Here is a 22,725-nt window from a genome sequence, read left to right as displayed (position 1 = left end):
TTTACCTTAGCGCTAATCGCCTGACCCAAGCCCGCCCACTAATCTGCACCATGAACTACCATGCCCTCGTAAGCGTCTCGCTTTCATTGCCATCCTCCATCGCCCTCCTCCCTGTGAACCCCCCTCCACCCATGCCTGCCACTGACCCAAGTGTCATTTGCCGTACGACTAACATGCTAATCCCGTAGCTTAGGTTCCTTTCTGTATTCCTCAGTTCAGAGTAATAACCTTCCAGACACGTATTCTGTATTTCTGACCTTGTTTTTCTGTCTCTCCTTCTGTCCCCCCCCTTCCTCTCCTGCTCCCCTTTGTCCGTGTCCTCCTCCTATCTTCATGTGTGGTCTCCTTGGGCACCTACGGATCTTGACATACCATGCACACGACTTTCTTTCTCTGTTTTTGCGTTTATTATCGTTTCTTTTTCTTGCCATACTTTACTGCGTATGATTATCATTTCGAAACGCCGTGATCCTGAAACGTCTGTGGCCGGTCGATAACCTCAGCCACCCTCGGCTGCCAGTGTGTGACGCACAGTCTGGCGGCTCTCCTGCTGGCTCTGCTGGCCGTGGTCTGGCTCTCATAAACTTATTTAATCCAACCGGAAAGAGGACGGGCTGAGTCGGAACGTCTTCGGGCCCAGGCTCCTTTGCTTTCTACGCCTTTTTGACCCTTGTGCAGTCACATACACGATTAAAAACAGATGAAGAGTCAAGACATCGGTTTCATGACATTATGACAGGGTGCACAGTGCTTGTGTCAGTCTCAGAATGTTGACAATTTAGATTCTGTTGATATTTTGTTCTCATCCGTTTTAATATTGTGTACAAACAGATGAAGAATGAGCGCAGGCAAAGCACTGCCACTTTGTTCCGTTACACATTCATAATGCCTTCATGCAATCAGCGGAATAATCAAACTGGCGGCGTCTAAAATGTGCAAACTGGAAACGGCTTTAATTTTGAAATTTGTCGCAAATGACACAAAAGCATGAGCCCTGCAGGAACGCTGGCAGCGAGGCATGACCCGGTACTCCCAATGGAGCATTCTGGATGTGTTAACAAGCCTGAAAAATGTCCTGCTGCAGAACGAGGAACCGAGACGTTGGCGGAACAGTTTTCTTTTGTTAGACGGTTATTTGTTGTTGTTTTGTTTTTTTTTGGGGGGGGGGGGGGTCGACGTATGTTCGCCATAAACTGCATCATGATGTTACCGCCTTGTCAGGAATGGACGTTTTGTTGTGCAGGAAAAATGATGAATGTTTTGTGATGACAAACTGACCCTAGAGAGATCGGCTGGGGTTTTTACTTTGGTTTGTTTTTTGCTGTTGTTTGTTTGTGTGTTTGTTGGGGGGCTGTTTAAGTTCATGTTCTCTTTTTACCTGAAAGCAGAGAAATGTCTAAGATACATAAATGCAAGAAGTTATAAATCATTCTATTATGAGATTTTTGTAAGTCCATATGAGTGTATTTCCATGTAACCGCTGTAGAGTTGAAATAAATGGTTTTCTTTATTTTTTTCTTTCGTGGAAGTTAAGGCTTGTTCCGGGCTTTTTATCCCCCTGGAGCCTGAACAAAACGTCTGTATTACAGCGCAGGAGACGGTTAAACCAGAGGTAGGTTTATTAGCAGCCCCGTTCTGGTCCGAAAGAGGACGGCACAAAACGAACAAATGGCAAGCAGTATACAGGCGTAGCCTATAGGCTTTATTATAAATACAATCACATCATTATTTATAATGCGAAACTGAAACTAGAATATAATTTTGAGCTACCTCGCCATTCTTTTTTAGTTTAGTTTTTTGCACGCAGGGTTTCATTGTTCCATATTCCTCATTTAGAATCCAACGGCAACGAAAATATTGACATCTTTTTATCAAAAGTACGAGATTTTAGTTTTTGTAACTTAAAATCATCCCCAGGTATTTAGGAAATGTATATAAAAAAAAGGTCTTAAAGGTGGCGCAGGTGGTTGAGCGGGCGTACCATGATTGAGAGGTTGGCGGTTCGATTCCCGGCATCCGGCGCATGTGTACACTGTCGTTTTGTCCTTGGGCAAGACACTTCACCCGCATTACCTGTGTGAATGTTGTGAGAGAGTGAATGTTGGTGGTGGTCAAGAGGGCCGATGGCGCCAATTGGCAGCCTCGCTCCTGTCAGTCTGCCCCGGGGCAGCTGTGGCTAGTAGCTCCACCACCAAGTATGGAGTGAATGAATAATGCACAATGTGAAGCCGGGAAAAGCGCTATATAAAGTCAAGCATTATTATTATTAATAAATACTTGTATAAATAATTTGTTAGCCAGGTGATATTGACGGGTAACTTTTATTTTATCTTATTGTCTTTGCCGACAACTGGTCGTATCCAGAACTCATTTTCGAGCCACCAAATGTAATGCAGAACGAGATCATTTAAATTCTCAAGATGCTAGCCTTATTGCTAGCTAGCAAGCTAGCAGTGTTCAGTCAGTCCACACATAGCTACAGACAAACTATTAACATGAACTGACATCATGATTTTAATATTTTTGTTTAAAGTACTGGTTTCACGTGAACCAGTTGTCCGTGTTAAAATCGCCTGCTCGATCAATGCCTTCATAAATCAATCCTCCTGTACCACTTTGACAGTTTGGGGTCCTTTAGCATGAAGGCTCCGCCTTTCCTAGCGACTGACAGGAATAATTCCCGTCTTCTGTTTGCCAAAGGATGAAATGTCATCTTCAGGCATTTCATCAAACCCCTCCTGGCAAGCCGAGCCGGCGTCCCACAAAGGCCTCTATACGGCTTCCATTTGTTCCAGCAGTTGTTCCACACGAAACCTTTCATGAGGGGAAGGGGGGGCGGGGGGGCAGTCCAGAATCACCTTGATCAACAATTCGTTGTGTGACAATAAAGCATCGATACATGTTCACTAATCAGACACATGGAGGGTGATGGTTTCCTCTGAGTCCAATCCTCTGGGGGAGACGAGGTTTTCCTCGACTTCGTCTTGGCGTTGAGCTCGGGGAAGTTTAAAAATCACTCACCGTTTAAAAGCGGGGAAGTGCTTCTGGCTGCCAGTCGCCCGTCAGAGCCGTCCTCGTGGGCTCTGAGTGTTAAATGCACTTCCTTGACTTCCAGCCGCTGACGAGGTCAATCGGAAGCAGAGAGCCCTTCAGCGGCGAATTACTGTCAAAGGCTTTGCGTTGTGATTGTTCACCTGTGAAGGGGCTTTGAAGGGCCGAGCCGGGGGGACTTTAGGTCAGGCGCCTCCTGCCTTTGGATGGAGAAGCACTGTTACAAACATTCTGGAGACCGGACGTCGACGTGGTAACGATGCTGCACCAAAGAGCTATCGGCTAAAAACAGACTTCAGAACCAGCGAGATCTAAAACGAGACTTCCTTCGTCTCGACTAAAGCCCGTCGCTAGGCTAGCAGGCGCTCACGGCGCCTTGAGGTGCCGACCGCGTAGCGTTAGCGCTGAGCCACTTTCATTTCGGCTCCTCGGAATCTTTATTTCAATCTGCGATTTACATGCGATGCGTGTCAACAGATTTTATTTTCTTCCGCCGTCAGCCGGTGCATAAAGGGAGAGATTTAATCTCTTTCTGCACCGGACTGAATAAAATCAGACATTCAAATCTCAAATTAACTTTAATTCAAGACCCAATGTTTCCTCCAAAGGCTCATTGTTATCCACAAATCGTCTCGTAGTTTACAGATTATGTTGGTATCAATCCGTCTGACTGAAGCTATTCGCCTGCGACCACGCCTGCTGCCACGCCTGCTACCACGCCTTCTGCCACGCCTTCTACCACACCTTCTACCACGCCTGTGACCACGCCTGCTGCCACGCCTTCTGCCACGCCTTCTACCACGCCTGCTACCATGCCTTCTGCCACGCCCTCTACCATGCCTTCTGCCACGCCTTCTGCCACGCCTTCTACCACGCCTGCTGCCACACCTTCTGCCACGCCTGCTGCCACACCTTCTGCCATGCCTGCTACCACGCCTTCTGCCACGCCTTCTGCCACGCCTTCTGCCACGCCTTCTACCACGCCTGCTGCCACACCTTCTGCCACGCCTGCTGCCACGCCTTCTGCCACGCCTTCTGCCACGCCTGCTACCACGCCTTCTGCCATGCCTTCTGCCACGCCTGCTACCACGCCTTCTGCCACGCCTGCTACCACGCCTTCCACCACGCCTTCTACCACGCCTGCTGCCACGCCTTCTGCCACGCCTGCTGCCACGCCTTCTGCCATGCCTGCTGCCACGTCTGCTACCACGCCTTCTGCCACGCCTTCTACCACGCCTTCCGCCACGCCTTCTACCACACCTGCCACGCCTTCTACCACGCCTGTGACCACGCCTGCTACCACGCCTGTGACCACGCCTTCTACCACGCCTGCTGCCACACCTTCTGCCACGCCTGCTGCCACGCTTTCTGCCACGCCTGCTACCACGCCTTCCGCCACGCCTGCTGCCACGCCTGCTGCCACGCCTGCTGCCACGTCTGCTACCACGCCTGCTACCACGCTTTCTGCCACGCCTTCTGCCATGCCTGCTGCCACACCTTCTGCCACGCCTGCTACCACGCCTTCCACCACGCCTTCTACCACGCCTGCTGCCACGCCTTCTGCCACGCCTTCTGCCACGCCTGCTACCACGCCTTCTACCACGCCTTCTGCCATGCCTTCTGCCACGCCTGCTACCACGCCTTCTGCCACGCCTGCTACCACGCCTTCCACCACGCCTTCTACCACGCCTGCTACCACGCCTTCTGCCATGCCTGCTGCCACGCCTTCTGCCACGCCTGCTACCACGCCTTCCACCACGCCTTCTACCACGCCTGCTGCCACGCCTTCTACCATGCCTGCTGCCACGCCTTCTGCCACGCCTGCTGCCACGCCTTCTGCCATGCCTGCTGCCACGTCTGCTACCACGCCTTCTGCCACGCCTTCTACCACGCCTTCCGCCACGCCTTCTACCACACCTTCTGCCACGCCTTCTACCACGCCTGTGACCACGCCTGCTACCATGCCTGTGACCACGCCTTCTACCACGCCTGCTGCCACACCTTCTGCCACGCCTGCTGCCACGCCTTCTGCCACACCTGCTACCACGCTTTCTGCCACGCCTGCTACCACGCCTTCCGCCACGCCTGCTGCCACGCCTGCTGCCACGCCTGCTGCCACGCCTGCTGCCACGCCTGCTGCCACGTCTGCTACCACGCCTGCTACCACGCTTTCTGCCACGCCTTCTGCCATGCCTGCTGCCACACCTTCTGCCACGCCTTCTGCTATGCCTGCTACCACGCCTTCTGCCACGCCTTCTGCCATGCCTTCTGCCACTGCCACGCCTGCTACCACGCCGTTGCTCTGGTTTTAGTGATAGTACAGCGCCACACTGTGGTGGAGCTCAGATACAAATGTGGGAATCACAGGAAGACCTGTTTCAAGCCATTCCTAATCCCACTCGTGTAATCTGTGCTGTGAACTGGGTGACGCCTCGGACCGCCGAGCAGTGTATCTGAAAGAGCGTTGCCATCACGACGGCTCCAGTTTAACGTAATTGGTCGGTTTTACAGCTCAGTCGAACGGACACGCGGTTTTCTCCTCCACAATATGAGCTTCGGTTCAGTTTGTGTTGTCGCTCTGACGTTGTACGTCTGCAGTCTCATAAAGAGATGCATTTAGGCCTGACTATATCTATTTCTTTATTTCCACAACCAGTAAAAGCATAGAGGCACAGTTTGGGAGGTGAAATATTAAATTCTGTTTGAATCAGGAGACGGCTTTTGAATGCCCCTCCCAGTCATGTGAATCAACCGGCAGCGTGGGGGCTCCTCATCCGTCTGCTGGGACGGCGACCAATTATTCATTTCTCCAAAATGTGTGGTTTCCAGTGGAATGGCGGCTTGTCGCTCGCCTTCCCTTATCAGCAGTCTTCTCGGTGTGGGGGGGGTCGCTACTGCAGCTGACAAGCCTGAAAATAAACACTTGTGTCGTCCAACCTGACGTGTCGATTTCTGCTTTCTTCCTTCAGTGAAAGCGCTCGGCGAAAACAAACTCCCCGCAGCGGCGAATACGCTGCAGGATTTATTGTGCCTGTTAAAATGCAAATGAAGCAACGGGCAGGAAAAACATGTGTTGTCCTATAAGTGCATAGAGCTGTTGGAGGGGGGGAATAAAAAAGAGGATTTCATATTGCATCGCAGCCAAGGAGAGGAGACGGTGGAGATAAATGAGATGTCTCGTCTGGCCGTGGGCTCACCTGAACATTTATGAGGGAAACAGAAACGTCACATTTTTGAGAGGCAGGAAATCATCATTTAAAAAGCACCAACACTGCAAAACCCAGGACAAGATGGCCGCCTGCAAAACATACAGGAGCGCAAATCAGGTTTCATTGAAGGCCACAGTCTGCAGGATCCTTAAAGGCGTCTGTGATTAATCTCAGTTTTCTGTGTGTTTCTCCTTTTTAAATGGTACGTTCAGGGCGGCGGTTGTCTGTCTGGGTTAGTTTTAGCGATGGTAAAACCAACTTGTAAACTGGGCCAATGCATTTGCACAATCTAAATAATCCCGAGGCTACTTTAATCCTTCATAAATATTCTGAGAGAACTGTGTTTATTCCGACTGTAAACCTGAGAAATGTCTGTGCTAAAAGTCCAAATATGGTTTCATATGACAGGAAAGGGTCAAGTTGTTTCCTTCCGCCGCAGCTGATTGGATCAATGTCAGTGCAGACGAGTTCGGGAAGCTAAAGGGAAATAGCTATCGATCCTTTTGTCGTGTGTGTGGCACATTATTCTCCTGCTGGTGATCCTTGCATTGCAGTCTGCCTCACGAGTCGTCTTCTTTCAGCCAGGTGGAATGGTCGCCCCGGACTCCCTGGCGCATCGATTAGGAAGAACGAACGCTAAATCCTGATGTTTAGGGTCGACCGTTTAGACCGAAGTCTGTTACAGTTAACGAGACAGGACGTCCTCGGCATTCCGGGGATAAATTACTGGTCCTGACGGGGCTGGTGTCTTTTACAAGGTCCTCTGAGGTCAGGGGAGGGCGTAACATACATGGCTTGGTTTTGTAGGTCCAGTGGTACAAAGTCATCCCTGCTTGTCGCCGGTCCTCAGGTATCCATAAACCCATAGCTCGCGTTCCAAGCCGCTCGCGCTCCGAGGATAAAGTGGCTCCTCATCTGTTGCTCCAGGGCACCGTGGAAGTCCAGCAGGACTTTCCTCCAGGTTCCTCTGACGCTTGAGGTCATGAGGCTGAACTTGATAACCTTGATTCGGTGTATTATAAGCTCGACTCCTCAACATTTCTCTCCCTCTCTCTTTCTAACTTTCTTTCTGCCCCCTCTCCGTCTTGAACCCTTTCCTCTCCTAACTCCTCCTCTCCCTCTGTCTTTCTTGCCTGTTGTGCTTGCGTATCCCCTCTCCTTGCCTTTCAGGGGACTCGGGCCTGAGCACCGGAGCCATTGTTGGCATCCTCATCGTTGTGTTCTTCCTGCTTTTGGTGGCCGTGGATGTCACCTGCTACTTCCTGAACAAGTGCGGACTCCTCATGTGCATTGCCGTGAACTTCTGCGGGAAGGCCGGGCCAGGAGCGAAGAGTAAGGACATGGAGGAGGGCAACGCAGCGTTCACGTGAGTCAATGCCTTTTACACCAAAACAGGAACACATTACTTTTCTTCATAAAAGAAAAACATTTTAGTAACTTTAAGCTCGCTGTTTCATATTTTATTTTGCCTTAAGGCGTCTTGTTTGGATGCTTCAAGCATGACCGGAAATTCTCCTGGTGTGAATGCTTTTTGAAACAGTCTCAAAACGTCACATCCCTAAAGTGAGCCGGTACTTTTGTACGGCCAACCCCAACACCCCCCAACAGAGAAATCATCTCATGTTGGTGATGCTAGGGTCCCAGGGGGAACAGTGAAGCTACAAGGACTAGACGTAAAGAAGGGAGAGGACTTCAGGTACCTCGGGTCAACAGAGCAGAGTGATGGAGAGAATGTGGAAAGGAGGTGAAGAATCGTGTGCAGGCAGGCTGGAACGGGGGAAGGAGAGTATCAGGTGTGCTCTGTGATAGGACGAAGGGACAGGTCTACAAGACAGTGGTGAGGACAGCCATGATGGACGGCTTAGAGACAGTGGTGAGGACAGCCACGATGGACGGCTTAGAGACAGTGATGAGGACAGCCATGATGGACGGCTCAGAGACAGTGTCTCTGAGGAAAAGACAAGAGGCGGAGCTAGAAGTGGAGGAGATGAAGATGCTGAGGTTCTCCTTGGGAGTGTCCAGGTTGGACAGGATTAGAAATGAGACAATAAGAGGGACAGTGAAGGTTAGACGTTCTGGAGACAAGGTCAGAGAGACCAGACTTTGATGGTTTGGACATGTCCAAAGGAGAGACGGGACTATATCGGTAGAAGGATGTTGAGGATGGAACTGCCAGGGAACAGGACTAGAGGACGACCCAGGAGAAGAGACATGGACGTAGTGAGGGAGGACATGAGAGTGGCTGGTGTTGGGGAGGACGATGCAAAGGACAGGACTAGAGGACGACCCAGGAGAAGACACATGGACGTAGTGAGGGAGGACATGAGAGTGGCTGGTGTTGGGGAGGAGGATGCAAAGGACAGGACTAGAGGACGACTCAGGAGAAGAGACATGGACGTAGTGAGGGAGGACATGAGGGTGGCTGGTGTTGGGGAGGACGATGCAAAGGACAGGACTAGAGGACGACTCAGGAGAAGAGACATGGACGTAGTGAGGGAGGACATGAGGGTGGCTGGTGTTGGGGAGGACGATGCAAAGGACAGGACTAGAGGACGACTCAGGAGAAGAGACATGGACGTAGTGAGGGAGGACATGAGGGTGGCTGGTGTTGGGGAGGACGATGCAAAGGACAGGACTAGAGGACGACTCAGGAGAAGAGACATGGACGTAGTGAGGGAGGACATGAGGGTGGCTGGTGTTGGGGAGGACGATTCTGCTGTAAAACAGAAACGTTGACCAGCTTGTGGCTGTAAATCTGTTGTAATTGCAGATTCGCTGTCTGAGGTCGTGAGAGGTTTGACTTTGGACTGTAAATGGGGTGAAACATTTACTCCAGTTGACTTTCAGTTGTTGCTTTTTCTGCTCCTCTGATTGAAACTTCTGTTCACTTTGTTGAACCGTCTCATCCCAGCAAAGCCCAACCAATAAATATTTCAACTCAACTGCTGACATGAAACAGCTTCATTTAAAATGAATCATGATGTTTCAGAGTTATTCTTTTGGCACCAACGTTGTCGCTCCCGGCAAAGCGAAATCGTTCAAGCTCAGCATAATGAGCGAGCAGCGTGACGCTCCCGGGGGAGACCTGCTATCAGAGCCCGCCGACGGACGCCGGCGGAGAATGATCAAATGTTGGAATGTCAGAACGGCAGTTTGTTCCAGAGGACGCCGCCGCTGTTTTACATCTTTGAGCTAATCGTCACACGGCTGCCAATCCGCAGAACGTTCTTGTTAGGTGTCGCGGGGACAGTCGATCTGACATGCCCCAAGATGAGAACATTACCGGTGAGCGAGGTTAGCGGCTAGCTTCACAAGCGTCTCTGGTCCTCTGACAACAGGAAGGATGAGTCGAAGGAGCCCATTGTTGAGGTGAGAACTGAAGAAGAAAGCGCCCCAAACCAAGGAGGGGGTCCGACTGAGCCCAATGAGACCACACCTTTGACGGAGCCTGAGTGAGTATGGGACAGGCCCGGTTCTATATGTCGATGTAATTTAAACGTTGATAGGACTAAAGTAACGCGTTCTGGTGGGTCTGATGCTGTTTAGCATTGCAAGGTCAGCGCGAGGTCAGAGGGGCTGCTGAACTCCCCACCTCCGTCAGACCAGCACATTTAAAACCACAGCGGTGTTCTAATCTCAACATGTACGCATCGTTATTTTTGTTAACCCCTTCACAGATGTTTGGGCTCAACCATTTGGAAGGGTAGACTCTTCTTTTTGCGCCAAAGCAGAGCTGCGCTCACTCTGCTTGGTTTACGCCCTGACCTTTGCTCGCCTTCGATATTTCATTCAATTCAATTCAGTTTTATTTATATAGCGCCAGATCACAACATAAAGTCATCTCAAGGCACTTTACAGGATTAGCAGGGAAACACAGAACCCAACTTGACCCACAAGAGCAAGAACTTTGGAGACAGAGGCAAGGAAAGACTTCCCTTTAACAGGCAGAAACCTTGGACAGAACCTAAGGATCATAGTGGACGGCCATCTGTCTGGACCGGCTGGGTTGAGAGAGAGAGAGAGAGAGAGAGAGAGAGAATGACAGGTAGGAGGAGAGTCAAAAACAAGGAGATGGATAGGGAAGAATTAGCGAGACAGAGCAGGAGCAGACAAAAATTATTAATTATTATTATTATTAATATTAATAAAGCTATAAATGCTAATGCTAGCGATATGGACATCAGTGTTGAGGGACACAGGTCCAGGTTCTGCAGCACCACGGACAGAAAGACCTGAAAGAGAAAGAGGGACAAACAGAGGGAGAGAGAGTACAAGACTACAGGAAGAGAGAGAGATTACTGACATATATTTATAACATGAATAACCAGATAAAGGGGGAGGAGCTCAGTGTGTCATGATGTTAAGCCACCAGTGCTGCCTAATGACAGCAGATTGATTATACTGATGACTGCATCGATTAACTAAAAGCTTTGTTAAAAAGGAAAGTCTTTAATCTACTCTTGAACATAGAGATCGTGTCTGTCTCACGAACCAATCAGGGAGCTGATTCCACATTAAAGGAGCTTGATAACTGAAAGCTCCGCCCCCCTGTCTGCTCTTGGAAAGTTTAGGAACCACGAGCAGGCCAGCGTTTTGGGACCGCAGGGTTCTAGTGGGGCAATACGGGATAATCATCTCTGTACGGCAGTGCTTCTCAATTATTTTCTGTCGCGCCCCCCCTAGGAAGAAAAAAACATTTCGCGCCCCCCCCCCCCGAAAAAAAAAAACACTCTTGTATCCTTATTAACATACAAAGAAATATGAAAAAGAAAGAAATATAGATCAACTTACAACAAAAAAATAACTTTATTACCATTTTTTTTAGTCTGCAACAGAAAATGAGGAAGTCAAGTCTTTCTTCTTCTCCCACCGTAGATTGTTTACAACCGCTCTTCTTCTGCTAATCCTCCCTGCGCGCACTCTGACAATCAGGGCGCCACTGCCAACTACTGGAGTGGATGTGCAATTACACTTTACTCTCGTAAGGCAAAAAAACATTTTCTCCGCGGTCACAGGCGCCCCCCTTGACATCGCACCGCGCCCCCCTAGGGGGGCGCGCCCCACCATTTGAGAACCACTGCTGTACGGTAAGGAGGGGCCTGGCTGTTGAGGGCTTTAAAAGTGAGTAGAAGGATTTTATATTCAATCCGTTCTCTAACAGGAAGCCAATGCAGAGACGCCAGAACAGGGGAAATGTGTTCTCTCAGTCTGGTTCCTGTCAGAACACGAGCTGCTGCGTTCTGGATCAGAACCCGAGCTGCTGCGTTCTGGATTAGCTGGAGATGTTTAATAGCCCTTTTGGGGCAGCCGGACAGTAATGAATTGCAGTAGTCCAGTCTGGAAGTCACAAAAGCATGGACTATTTTTTCTGCATCTTTTCGGGTTAATAAGTTTCTGATTTTTTTAATATTGCGAAGGTGAAAGAACGCAGTCCTTGAAATATGCTTTATCTGGGACTGACAGGACAGGTCCTGATCAAAGATTACCCCCAGATTCTTGGCAGTGGTGCTGGTGGACACTGAGACGCCATCTAGTTCAACTACAACACTAGAACAAACATTTCTGAGATGCTTTGGCCCAAGAACCAGAACCTCAGTTTTATTTAGGAAGTTCTCGGTCATCCAGGAGTTAATGTCCTTAAGGCACGTCTGAAGTCTAACCAACTGATCGACTTTGTCTGGCTGAACTGACAGGTATAATTGTGTATCGTCCGCATAGCAGTGGAAATTTATGCTATGTTTCTTAATAATGTTACCGAAGGGAAGCATATACAGCGTGAACAGAATAGGTCCAAGCACTGAACCCTGTGGAACTCCATATTTAACTTCAGTGTACGTAGAAGATTTATCATGAACACGTACAAACTGAAATCTATCAGATAAATATGATCTAAACCAGTTCAATGCAGATCCTCTAACAGCAACAGATTGTTCCAGCCTCTGTAACAGAATCTGATGATCTATTGTGTCAAAGGCTGCACTGAGATCTAATAAAATAAGCACGGAGACAAGTCCATTATCAGACGCTATTAAAGGTCATTGGTGACTTTAACTAATGCTGTCTCTGTGCTATGATGAGCTCTGAAACCCGACTGAAAAACCTCAAATAACTGATTGTCTTGTAAGAATTCACACAGCTGACTGGAAACTGCTTTCTCTAGAAGCTTTGACAGGAATGGAAGGTTTGAAATTGGCTGATAGTTAGCCGAGACATCAGGATCCAATGTTGTTTTTTGAGACCAACAATGGATCTCAGCGTTTTTCTTTCTTTTCCTCACCTTGTTTTGGCTCTGTCCTTCCTCCCCATGTCCACTCCCCGTGTCCACTCCCCTCTGCTCCTTCCTTGCTGAACAGGCCTGCCGCTGCAGACGGCGCCTTCACGGTGGTAAACCGGTTCCCCTCCACCGCCACTAACTTGGTTGCTGAGAGCTTTAGCACGGCACAGAGCAGTCTTGCTAGCGAGAACACCACCCTAACTGCCAGCACCGCCGGACCTACCAAAGCCACCTCTGACCGGTACTCTCCCAAAAACAACCCTACTGCCCTTAAAAGTAACACCAAACCGGATGTTGGGCCCCTGGTTGACCTGAGCGACACCCCTAAAGCGCCCTCCTTGTCCAACCCAACGTCCTCAGAGCCGGTCAGCCCAGCCTCCGATAATGCTGATTGTGGCGCGGTCAAAGTCCCTGACACCACCCAGAGTAACGACTTTCAAGTAGACGGCCCGACCAAGGATGCATCCAATGCCCTGTGCACAGACTCAACCACACCGGCCCAAAATGAGTATGAACATTACCCTAACCCATTCCTCGAAGTCCTTAACGTCTGCTCTGGTAGCATCCTGACAATCCGTAGGTGTACCGTTTCTAAAGGAAAATTCCAACCCTGAAGGTCTTGTCTACATCTTGTAGACCCCAAAATCAGACACAGAGGTCTTTGTTTCCGTCTCAGCCGTGCACCTGAAACCAGAAGGTTTGTCGCCTTCCTTGCATTCCAAAAGCGCTAAGGGCAAAAATATCAGCGGCATGTCTTGCCACTCTGACTTTCATCAGTGCTGCTCAGCTGCCTCTCAGTAAATTTTGATCATGTGGCTTCAAATAATGAGCTCTGACTTTTGGCAGCAGCCTTCAGTATGCCATTTTATTGTTGGGACAATCCTGAGGCAGAGCTATCTCGCCTAACAATAGCCTCATTATTGCTGAATGGAGCCGGAGACCACATTCCAATTTGAAGAGGGAGCACAGCTGTGACTGCAGACTTGCCCCAGTTTTCAAAGGCAAACTGACTCACTTTTTATTTTCCACATACAGCCCTCCTTTTATGGAAACCATCTGAAAGATTCCTGGTGGAAAATGGCAAAGAACTGCGGAAACAAGTGCATTCTGGGAACACCTTCCAGAAATGAGTCGATGTTTAGTGTAAGAACTTGTAAGGGTGGAATTTTCCTCTAGGAATGTCAAATATTGGCTATAATGGCAAAAGGCACGGTAACACAACCCTGTGGGATGCCACCAGTGCAAGGTTGTGTTCATCCATCCTCCACCTGTTGGTCCGCTCAATGCAACCACCTTTCCTCCGGTCATGCAGCGTCTTTGTAATTTACCCAACTTCCCTCGTTGGTTCATCAGTTGCCTCATTGTTATGAAGCTTTTTTTGTTTGTAACGCACCTAATTCATATTTCAGCTCAAAGTCCAGCAATTCTTACCTTAGCATTACATCTAGCATTTAGCTTCCTGTAACAATCAGAATTGTTTTCCAGTGTATAAAAGTCTGATAATTATCTTATGCATAATGTAACTTACACACTGATGACATGACAATCCCATTTCTAACAATAGAACAGCACAGAGCTCAGACCTCCCCCAAGCAGCTCGTTAAATGTAATATTTGTTCCTGACCTCATTCTGGATCAGAAACAGAAGACGTGTTTCATGACGGTTCATATTGGACCCCTTTATGACTCTGATTTTTGGTGAGTGAATTGAATGAATATTTTACAAGATGTGATTTTTTTTTAAGCTTACAGTAAATAGTAAGTTAAGTAAATAGGAAAATTACTTTCAAAATTTAAAGGGATGTGAAATAGACCAAGACCCACCTTCAGATTTTTGTTTTCATCAAGATCCATCCAGCAGTTTTTCCAGAATCCCACTAACAAACAGACAAACGTCTTTAAAAACAGAACTTCCTTGTCGGAGGTAATAAATCCGCTGAAATGCTCCGACGTGGAATCGACTCAGCTATAAGACGACGCTTGTTACAAATCTCTAGCTCTAAATAATGCACAGCAGGCCGAAACACGAGTGTACCCCCATTTATCAAAAAATCTTTATAATATCCACATTCCAGACATGTGGGTGGGTTGATCCAGCTCAATGTCTCTTTGCTTTTGCCCCATCATACTTTTTGGGGAGAACTTTTTTTTTTTAACTGACAGAAATGATGGCGCTCGTCACCCGAGTGTGTCTGACTCGTATGCTGATTCACAGACTGCGAGCCGTTTCCCACGGTGTGTCGGCAGTCTGATCATTTAAACGAGCGTAATATCTGGAGAATAACATTGTTGCATCTCGTACGAGTCTGTCAGCTTGGGAATGAGACTCGATGAGAAGCTATCCTACTCCAGAATACACCTTAATATAGTAAAAAAAAAAAGAAACATGGATGCCAAAGAGTCCATTTTTCTTAGCAGTGAGGAAAAGTGAGCTTCATGTCTGCGGCACGTCAAACATTCTGATTCACCGTGAAAGAGTAGAGATCATCAGAGTGAACAAGCTTGTTCCAGTAAATGAAAAGCTGACCTCCCGCTGCACCGCTCCATCTTTGTTTTCTTCATTTTGATTCAACATTCTGGGTATAGAAGGCCCGTTGAAGTTCCTTCAAAGCCGCCCTCGTGTTCGTGTTATTTTAGCCGTGCTTTGAAGGGATGTTTGGAGGTTTGGCCTCAGAGTTTGCAGATTGTTCCTGCGAGGCAGATGAGGAAGCTCTGGCAGAAGATGAATTATAGAGACTTACTGACAATCACTCCTCCTCCTCCTTTATCTCATACTCTGCTCCTTCCGGTGGCTGGAAGACGCGTCAGTGATAAAGCATGGGGGGTGAGATGGAGTTGGGAGCAGGGCTTGTCAGCTCAACATCACCTTGCTATAACGGAACTTGTGATGGGATGGATTTTTCTTCATGACATGACAGGACTGAAGCACAGCGCTCCCTCTGATCCATGTGGTGATGCTTCTTCGGCTTCCGAAGCTAAATGTGATGGGTTTATTGGATTTCTGTGGGACAGGCTCGTCTTCTGAGCCCATTTTTCTCGAGTAGAGAAAATGCTCCAAACACTTTAGATCTCTATGGATTTATTGGGATACTGAAACTAACAATGTGGCATGGGTAGTTCTTCTCAAAGCGTTCACATGAGCGCTGTCGAGGTATTAATAAATGACATTTAATATCGTGTTAAACATGCGCATATGCTTTTATCGTGTAAATTATCTAGTGCGGCTTGAACATAAACACAGCAGGAGCCGGCACATGACGTCACCTAGCTAGCGTGGCTCCCAGGTAACGAAAGTTGTGACACGTCACCTAGCTAGCGTGGCTCCCAGGTAACGAACGTTATGACACGTCACCTAGCTAGCATGGCTCCCAGGTAACGAGCGTTATGACACGTCACCTAGCTAGCGTGGCTCCCAGGTAACGAACGTTGTGACACGTCACCTAGCTAGCGTGGCTCCCAGGTAATGAACGTTGTGACACGTCACCTAGCTAGCGTGGCTCCCAGGTAACGAAAGTTGTGACACGTCACCTAGCTAGCATGGCTCCCAGGTAACGAGCGTTATGACACGTCACCTAGCTAGCGTGTCTCCCAGGTAACGAGCATTATGACACATCACCTAGCTAGCGTGTCTCCCTGTAACGAACGTTGTGACACGTCACCTAGCTAGCATGTCTCCCAGGTAACGAGTGTTATGACATGTCACCTAGCTAGCATGTCTCCCAGGTAACGAGCGTTATGACGCGTCACCTAGCTAGCGTGTCTCCCTGTAACGAACGTTGTGACACGTCACCTAGCTAGCGTGTCTCCCAGGTAACGAGTGTTATGACATGTCACCTAGCTAGCGTGTCTAACAGGTAACGAGCGTTACAACAAGTCACCTAGCTAGCGTGTCTAACAGGTAACGAGCGTTACAACACGTCACCTATCTAGCGTGGCTCTGCTGGAATTTACATGCAAACACCTAAAGCGTTCGACTGGAGCGGAGCACGGCTTTAAAGTCTCTTCCCCTGTCTTGTTCCAGACCCGGCAGCATGTAATCCCCTTGCGTGTTGCAGGTTGTGTTGCAGGCTCCGCCTCGGCCTTACATTCCTTCATGCATTGTCCGCTGTCCCTTCCCTGTCTCATTCCACAGCAGCGTTCATTGTTCCTGGAAAAGTAGCTGTGACATCCATGTACTCCCATTTGATGTCTGCCCAGGATAGTGCGCTTGATCCCATTATGTGTGAAATGCATTCGTTTCCATGAGGGGAGATTAAATTCCTTCTCAGCATCTTTCATGTTTTTCCTCGTTTTTTGTTTGTTCCTCCTTTCTTTGAATAATAACAACGAACAAAGGCTGTTTAGCTATACGGGAAAGACGGTGGTTTGCTCTAAAGTGACTGTCCTCTCTCTTTGTTTTTCTGTTCTGCTGCGGTGTCTGTCCTCAAAGCGGTAAGACCCTGACGGATAATAACACCAAAGCTGAGACGGAGGGGAAAGCTGCCACGGACGAGGTGAAGACCGTTCCCAACGAGGCTCCCCAGATGAATGGCAACGAAAGTAAAGCATAATGTCCTCACCCGAGAGTGGTGGGGAGCCAAGGTCGGCTGGGGAGGTAGCCCGGGGTGAAGGTTAAAATGGGATGGGGGGGTCACAGTCACTGAAACCTCAATGAATATTCACACATAGGAATATGTAAAACATCATGCCTTAGTTCGTTTTAAGTCAGCTACTAGTTTGTCATAATTCACCTTTTCTTGTGTGTAAAATAAAGTCGACGCCTGTCCTCGAGGTGACCACGCCCTCGCGTTACCTCACAGGTTACCGGCCACACATGTAAGACTGGGACATTTACTACTACTCTGTATGCAGTCTGGGAATGGATGGGGGGGGGGGGGGGGTCTTTTCCTTTGTTGATATTGTGTTGTGTTTAAATAATGTACTATTTAGCTTTTTGTAATGTTTCCAGGTTTAGAGGTTAGAAAATTATAGCTTGCTTATTTTGCAAATTTTGGTATTTCTGTACATTTTGTTCTCTTTAGATGCCTTTTTTTTCCGGGGGGGGTACACTTTGTGTCCGTGTAGTTCTGGTATGGGAATAATTTAGACTACGCCATGAGAAACTTGGGAAGGCACCAGAGAAAGCGATGCCATTTGAGCTTTGGTCGTTTCCAACTCTGTCTCCCTAAAATAACCGACACACGGGTCAACGTAACGGATCTTTCTGTTCTTTTTCAGTACGTTTTCGTATCGTGTGTATCTCACTGGTTTAAGGGTAGTGGGTGCAGTGGGTGAACCCTGCTTCTCTCCCGTGAACCGCAAGGCAGATAAAGCAGCTTTCGCCGAGGCCTTTGAGCTTGTCATCTACAAGAATATGGATGGATGATTGGTTTAAGGGTGAGGATGGATGCTGGGTACACAAACTCATTTACTACTTCACTTTCAAAGAGTGTGTCTGTCAAAATTGTAAAAACAAAGCAGTCGAAGCCTGAAACTTTGGTTTCTCTGTGAACACCTAAATACATTTAGAACTAAAAATGTCCTTTTATTTATCTCTAAACTATTTTTGTTATCTTTACGTTTCTGTCTAAATGTATTTTCTGTTTGAAATGTGCTGTGTATTTTAAGGAGACAGGTTTGGATCTGGATTTTTTTTTTTTAAGTTCACACTTAAGATTAAATTCGAGTTTTCAATACTTCCATTCCAAAAGTAAAACCTTGCCTTATTGTTTTCGGAATGTGGAGGAGATCCCTGTTTTCAATCTTTCTGTGGTCAACAGTAGTAATAAAGGAGTTAAATCAGCCAACACAGATTCTAGTGGATGTGAATAATGGAAATCCCTCGAATCCAATTGTGGTCGTAAGTCGACGACCCCCGGTAACAGTTGAAAGAGGTAGCACCTGTCTCTGTCACCAGCATACACCTTTCTTGCAGGTCTTTTTCAAGTATTTCGAACCAGTTGGTTAGTCTAGATTTAGTCTTTTTCTGCAAACTTGCTGAATTTCATGAGTTACTGGTTTTCCAGTTTACATCTGGTCTTATTCAAAATTCACTCTATCACTATTTTTCTGTTGGTTTCACTTTGATGAAGGTTTCCTGGAAAATAGCTGGAAACTATTTGGACAAGGTTGGCTTCAGTAGGAATACTTTAAAAGACTAGTCTCTCTTCCTGGACAGTTTTGACCCATTGGGTTACCCAGAATCTGATCCATTAAAGCTTTTTAAATAGAAAAGATGTGATGAAAATAGAATCAAAGGCCTTTGCTTAAAAGCAACTGTGCTGGATGCAATCAAGTTGCAAAGTCAGGTAAAAATTAGCCAATAAGCAAAACCACTGCCAACAGCTTCCCAGTATCTTGGCAAGCCATCGAAACCGGCTTCCTCACTAACCAACGGCGGAACTGTTTTTTTGGTGGGTGAAGCCGCTATTTTCTGTTGTCATGGAAAGTTTTAACATTTGCTCAGATTTGCTACCAAAATCTGAGATCTAAAGTCTAACTTTCTCTATCTTTGTCCAGCGAAGTAGCGAAACTATCTCAGATCATCAGGCGGTAGCTCGACCTTGGCACTCTTGGCGAAGATGATGTCAATGGGCTACGGTTATAGATATCAAATATCATTTTGTCTTTGGTAATATAACCAATGAGTTCTACCAAAACATGTCTAGCCCTTTAAAGCCAACAGGAAACCCCAACCAGAAGCAGGTCATGTGACTTCCACGACCGCTATTGTCGTCAATGGTGTTACGGTAATAATGCACCGCCCTCACCGGGAACTGGCACCAGCGCTCAGGTTGAAGAGACTGGTTTTGACCAGCAGGTGGCGCTGGTGCTACGGCCCGGGTGCGCCCTCACTATCAGGCTGTAAAGGGTTAATGAATGTACACTCAAGTCGGCCTTTCAGTGGAGTTGGCTGTTTCTTTTGAGAAAAACGAATGACAATGGAATTCGGCCGCCTTCAAGTAACCGTGAAGGAAATTTGTCTGTTATTTGTTCGTAATTTCCTTGAAAAGCTAATTCTTTACGTCCCTATTTGTACAGCGTTTGTTCTCATCTAGACTGCAAGCTCGTACGCTTTGAATGTGTGAATTCATTGTGTCCTTCGTAATAGAAACGAGCAAATAGTTTGCGCAGATGTAGCAGCTAGCGTGCAACGGAATTCCCAATGTCAACTTGCAGAAGATGGCAGCAAACTGAGAATACAGAGTGCCTTTTTTCTTTGAATAGAGAATGATGGCGTGTATTCCATCCCCTTCCAAAAAGGTCTCACACATCGATTTGAAAGGTCAAAGTTTAGAAATGCTTCGTTAGAGTTATGTCATGTATTCACCGTGAATGGAATCCTTACGCCAGGCGGATTCCGGTTGATTTTAGATCTTGCCATACTTTCAGTTCTGAACAATCTAACCACCGCGTTAATTACTAGGTTGCATTTTGGCGCCCTAAGTCGTATGAGCGTTTACTCAAACACACAAGATGCCATTTTAGACATCTCTCATTCCAACCTAAGAAAAAACACTTCTTTTTTTTAAATCTCAAACTTGTAAAAGTAAATATTACTTCAGTAATACGTGTACTACAATTAGTGGTGCGTAGCGGGTAGCTGTGAGGGTCGCCTCACAGTAGGAAGGTACCGGGTTCGAATCCTATCTGTACGGAGTGTGTGTGTTCTCGCCTCCACAAACCTTTGGCTTGGGTGAACTGATTATTCCGGAGTGTGTGAGTGTGGCAGTGAATCCCTGAAACGGCGTATAAGTAATCCTTTCGTTTCGGGTGCACTCTTTCACTTAGCGTAACGCTAGCAAAATGAGCCCAGCTGTAATAAATCACACGGGAACTGCATCGACAGTTCATCGGAGAAGACTCCGCTCGGCTTCCAACTTCCCTAAGACATCTGAAGATTGTGAAGTCTTGGAAAGAAACTTCAATCTGCGAGAAAAAAGATTGTGCAGGTTTGGATCTGGAAACAGAGCGCTTTGTGTACTGTGGATCTTTTTTCAAGCGTTTTGTAACTTGTTGTGTTTCTCAACCTTTTTCTTTCTGCTTCATGTGAAGCTCGTTGTGCTTTACAAAGCTCTGAAATGTAACGTTTAAAAAAGGTGTGTGTGTGTTGGGGAGGGGGGAATTGTATTGTTTCTGCTTAAATACAGCGTGTGAGCTTTCTTGTCCCTAAAAAACACAACAGCAATATTGAAAGTATCCTGAAAAAATGTAAATGTGGGACCAACGCTTTACAAGAAAGCGCTCTCTGCTCATTACGCCCACTCCGGAGGAGGAGGAGCTATAAACCACTCCCCTTTTCCCAGGTGCCTCAAAGGTGCAAGACTGACGGAGGCAGCCTTCCTTCCTCATCTTTGAATCCATGCAGTCAGAATAAAATGATTTTGTCATCTTGCAAGGAGGCAAAAACATATTTTCTTTTTTTTTTAAGTTTGTAAGTCTTATATCCTGCTCAGGTTCTCGCGGAGTAAAACTCTCCTGGTTCCGATACAGTCAGACAGGCGCAAGTCGACTCCCCCCCACCACCCCCCCACCGGTGTAAAGACAAAACACGAGCAATGGAAAACACATTTAGACTTTGCATTCTGCCAGAAATTCTTGTGTTCAATAAAGAAAAGTAAAAAAACAGGAAATGTTGTTGTTTCTTTCGTAAAAATACTTCTTTAAAGTCAAGATTATAAATGTGACACTTTCAGTCATCAAAGATAAAAAATCACCCGGATGATTTAAAAACAATGCACTTCAGTATTTGCTTTACTGTAGCGTTCCACTCTGAGAGCAAACAGGAAGGTCAGTATTTACTTTAGAGCCCGTCTGCAGCTCTAACAGGCTCTGTGTGCTCTGCAGTCACTCTCACTGAACACCTGCAGCGTTTCCCATCACATCTGAGGTCTGGTTCGTTCCTAGATGTTTAAACTTCCTTTGCTCCTTCAGCCTTGGGTTAACATGCAGTATTTATACTTCAGTTGATAGTACTTCTTTATTCCTCTCCTGCACCGACCTTCAGGCTTTTGGACGGCGTGTGGTTTTTAGCCACTGTGTTGTGCACTTCTCGGTTTTGACCACTAGAGGGCAGCACGGTCTCAATAAAGAGAGGTGAGAACCCTGACATATTTTTATTTGTTGCATTTTGATGTAATATTTAATTGTGATTTAGATGAGTAGAAGATTTCAGAGATGAAACCTTATATTTAATTACTGAGGGAGCAACAAGTCACGGATTCCTCATCGATTCCTGCACAAAAGTCTTGATTGATCCGGAAAAATGATCAGTTTTCCCCAGAAGGTGGCAGACTTGAACACGACAGGCCCAGGCGTCGGTTCGACGTTGGGCCTTTCATAGATGCAACACTCATCAAACGGCGTGCGATGCTATAAAAGGCTAAATGCACAATCACATAATATACAATCAATAATTCCACCGCTCTGAATCAGTTCTGCTGAAACTAAAAGTCTTCAGCTGCGTGTGGACTTTCTGAACGCGTTGAAGTTTACAACCCTGAAACGCATCCTATTGAGACTTCATCGACTGAAGTTTGGACACACAGATTAGTGAGAGAGAGGGGGGAGAGAGGGGGAGAGAGAGAGAGAGGAGAGAGAGAGAGAGAGGGTGGGGGTAGAGAGAGAGAAGGGGGAGAGGGAGAGAGGGGGGGAGAGAGAGAGGAGAGAGAGAGAGAGGGTGGGGGGTAGAGAGAGAGAGGGGGAGAGGGAGAGAGGGGGGGAGAGAGAGAGAGGAGAGAGAAAGAGGGGGTAGAGAGAGGGGGGAGTGAGAGAGAGAGGAGAGAGAGAGGGTAAGGGGTAGAGAGAGAGGGGGAGAGGGAGAGAGGGGGGAGAGAGAGAGAGGAGAGAGAAAGAGGGGGGTAGAGAGGGGGGGAGAGGGGGAGAGAGAGAGGGTGGGGGGTAGAGAGAGAGAGGGGGAGAGGGTGAGAGAGAGAGGGGGAGAGAGAGAGAGAGGAGAGAGAGAGGGTGGGGGTAGAGAGAGAGAGGAGGAGAGGGGGGAGAGAGAGGAGAGAAAAAGAGGGGGGTATAGAGAGGGGGGAGAGGGGGAGAGGGAGAGAGAGAGAGGGGAGAGAGAGAGAGATGGAGGGGGAGAGAGGGGAGAGAGGGATGCTCTCGCTTTAACGCTCTCAGGACTGACTCCTCCCCTCCCTGACGGGCGGCTCCACCTGGAAGAATCAGGAAGTCGACCAATCAGAGTGAAGCAGATTTATG

The 22,725-nt window shown here is 47.6% G+C and overlaps 1 protein-coding gene across 1 annotated transcript in view; it reads left to right on the top strand.

Annotated features, from left to right (window-relative positions):
- ncam1a (neural cell adhesion molecule 1a) overlaps positions 1 to 17,298 on the top strand; it is a 62,464-nt gene extending 45,166 nt beyond the window's left edge. Inside the window, exons 19-24 of the mRNA XM_068744835.1 lie at positions 2,925 to 2,931; positions 7,431 to 7,626; positions 9,599 to 9,712; positions 12,614 to 12,705; positions 12,763 to 13,042; positions 16,964 to 17,298. Coding sequence (XP_068600936.1) covers positions 2,925 to 2,931; positions 7,431 to 7,626; positions 9,599 to 9,712; positions 12,614 to 12,705; positions 12,763 to 13,042; positions 16,964 to 17,084 — 810 coding nt within the window. The 3' untranslated portion in view covers positions 17,085 to 17,298. The remainder of the gene's footprint in view (positions 1 to 2,924; positions 2,932 to 7,430; positions 7,627 to 9,598; positions 9,713 to 12,613; positions 12,706 to 12,762; positions 13,043 to 16,963) is intronic.
- Positions 17,299 to 22,725: the final 5,427 nt, after the last annotated feature.

The sequence above is a fragment of the Brachionichthys hirsutus genome, chromosome 10 (assembly GCF_040956055.1).
Source record: "Brachionichthys hirsutus isolate HB-005 chromosome 10, CSIRO-AGI_Bhir_v1, whole genome shotgun sequence".
Classification (NCBI taxonomy): domain Eukaryota; kingdom Metazoa; phylum Chordata; class Actinopteri; order Lophiiformes; family Brachionichthyidae; genus Brachionichthys; species Brachionichthys hirsutus.
This window is presented reverse-complemented; position numbering and strand designations above follow the sequence as displayed.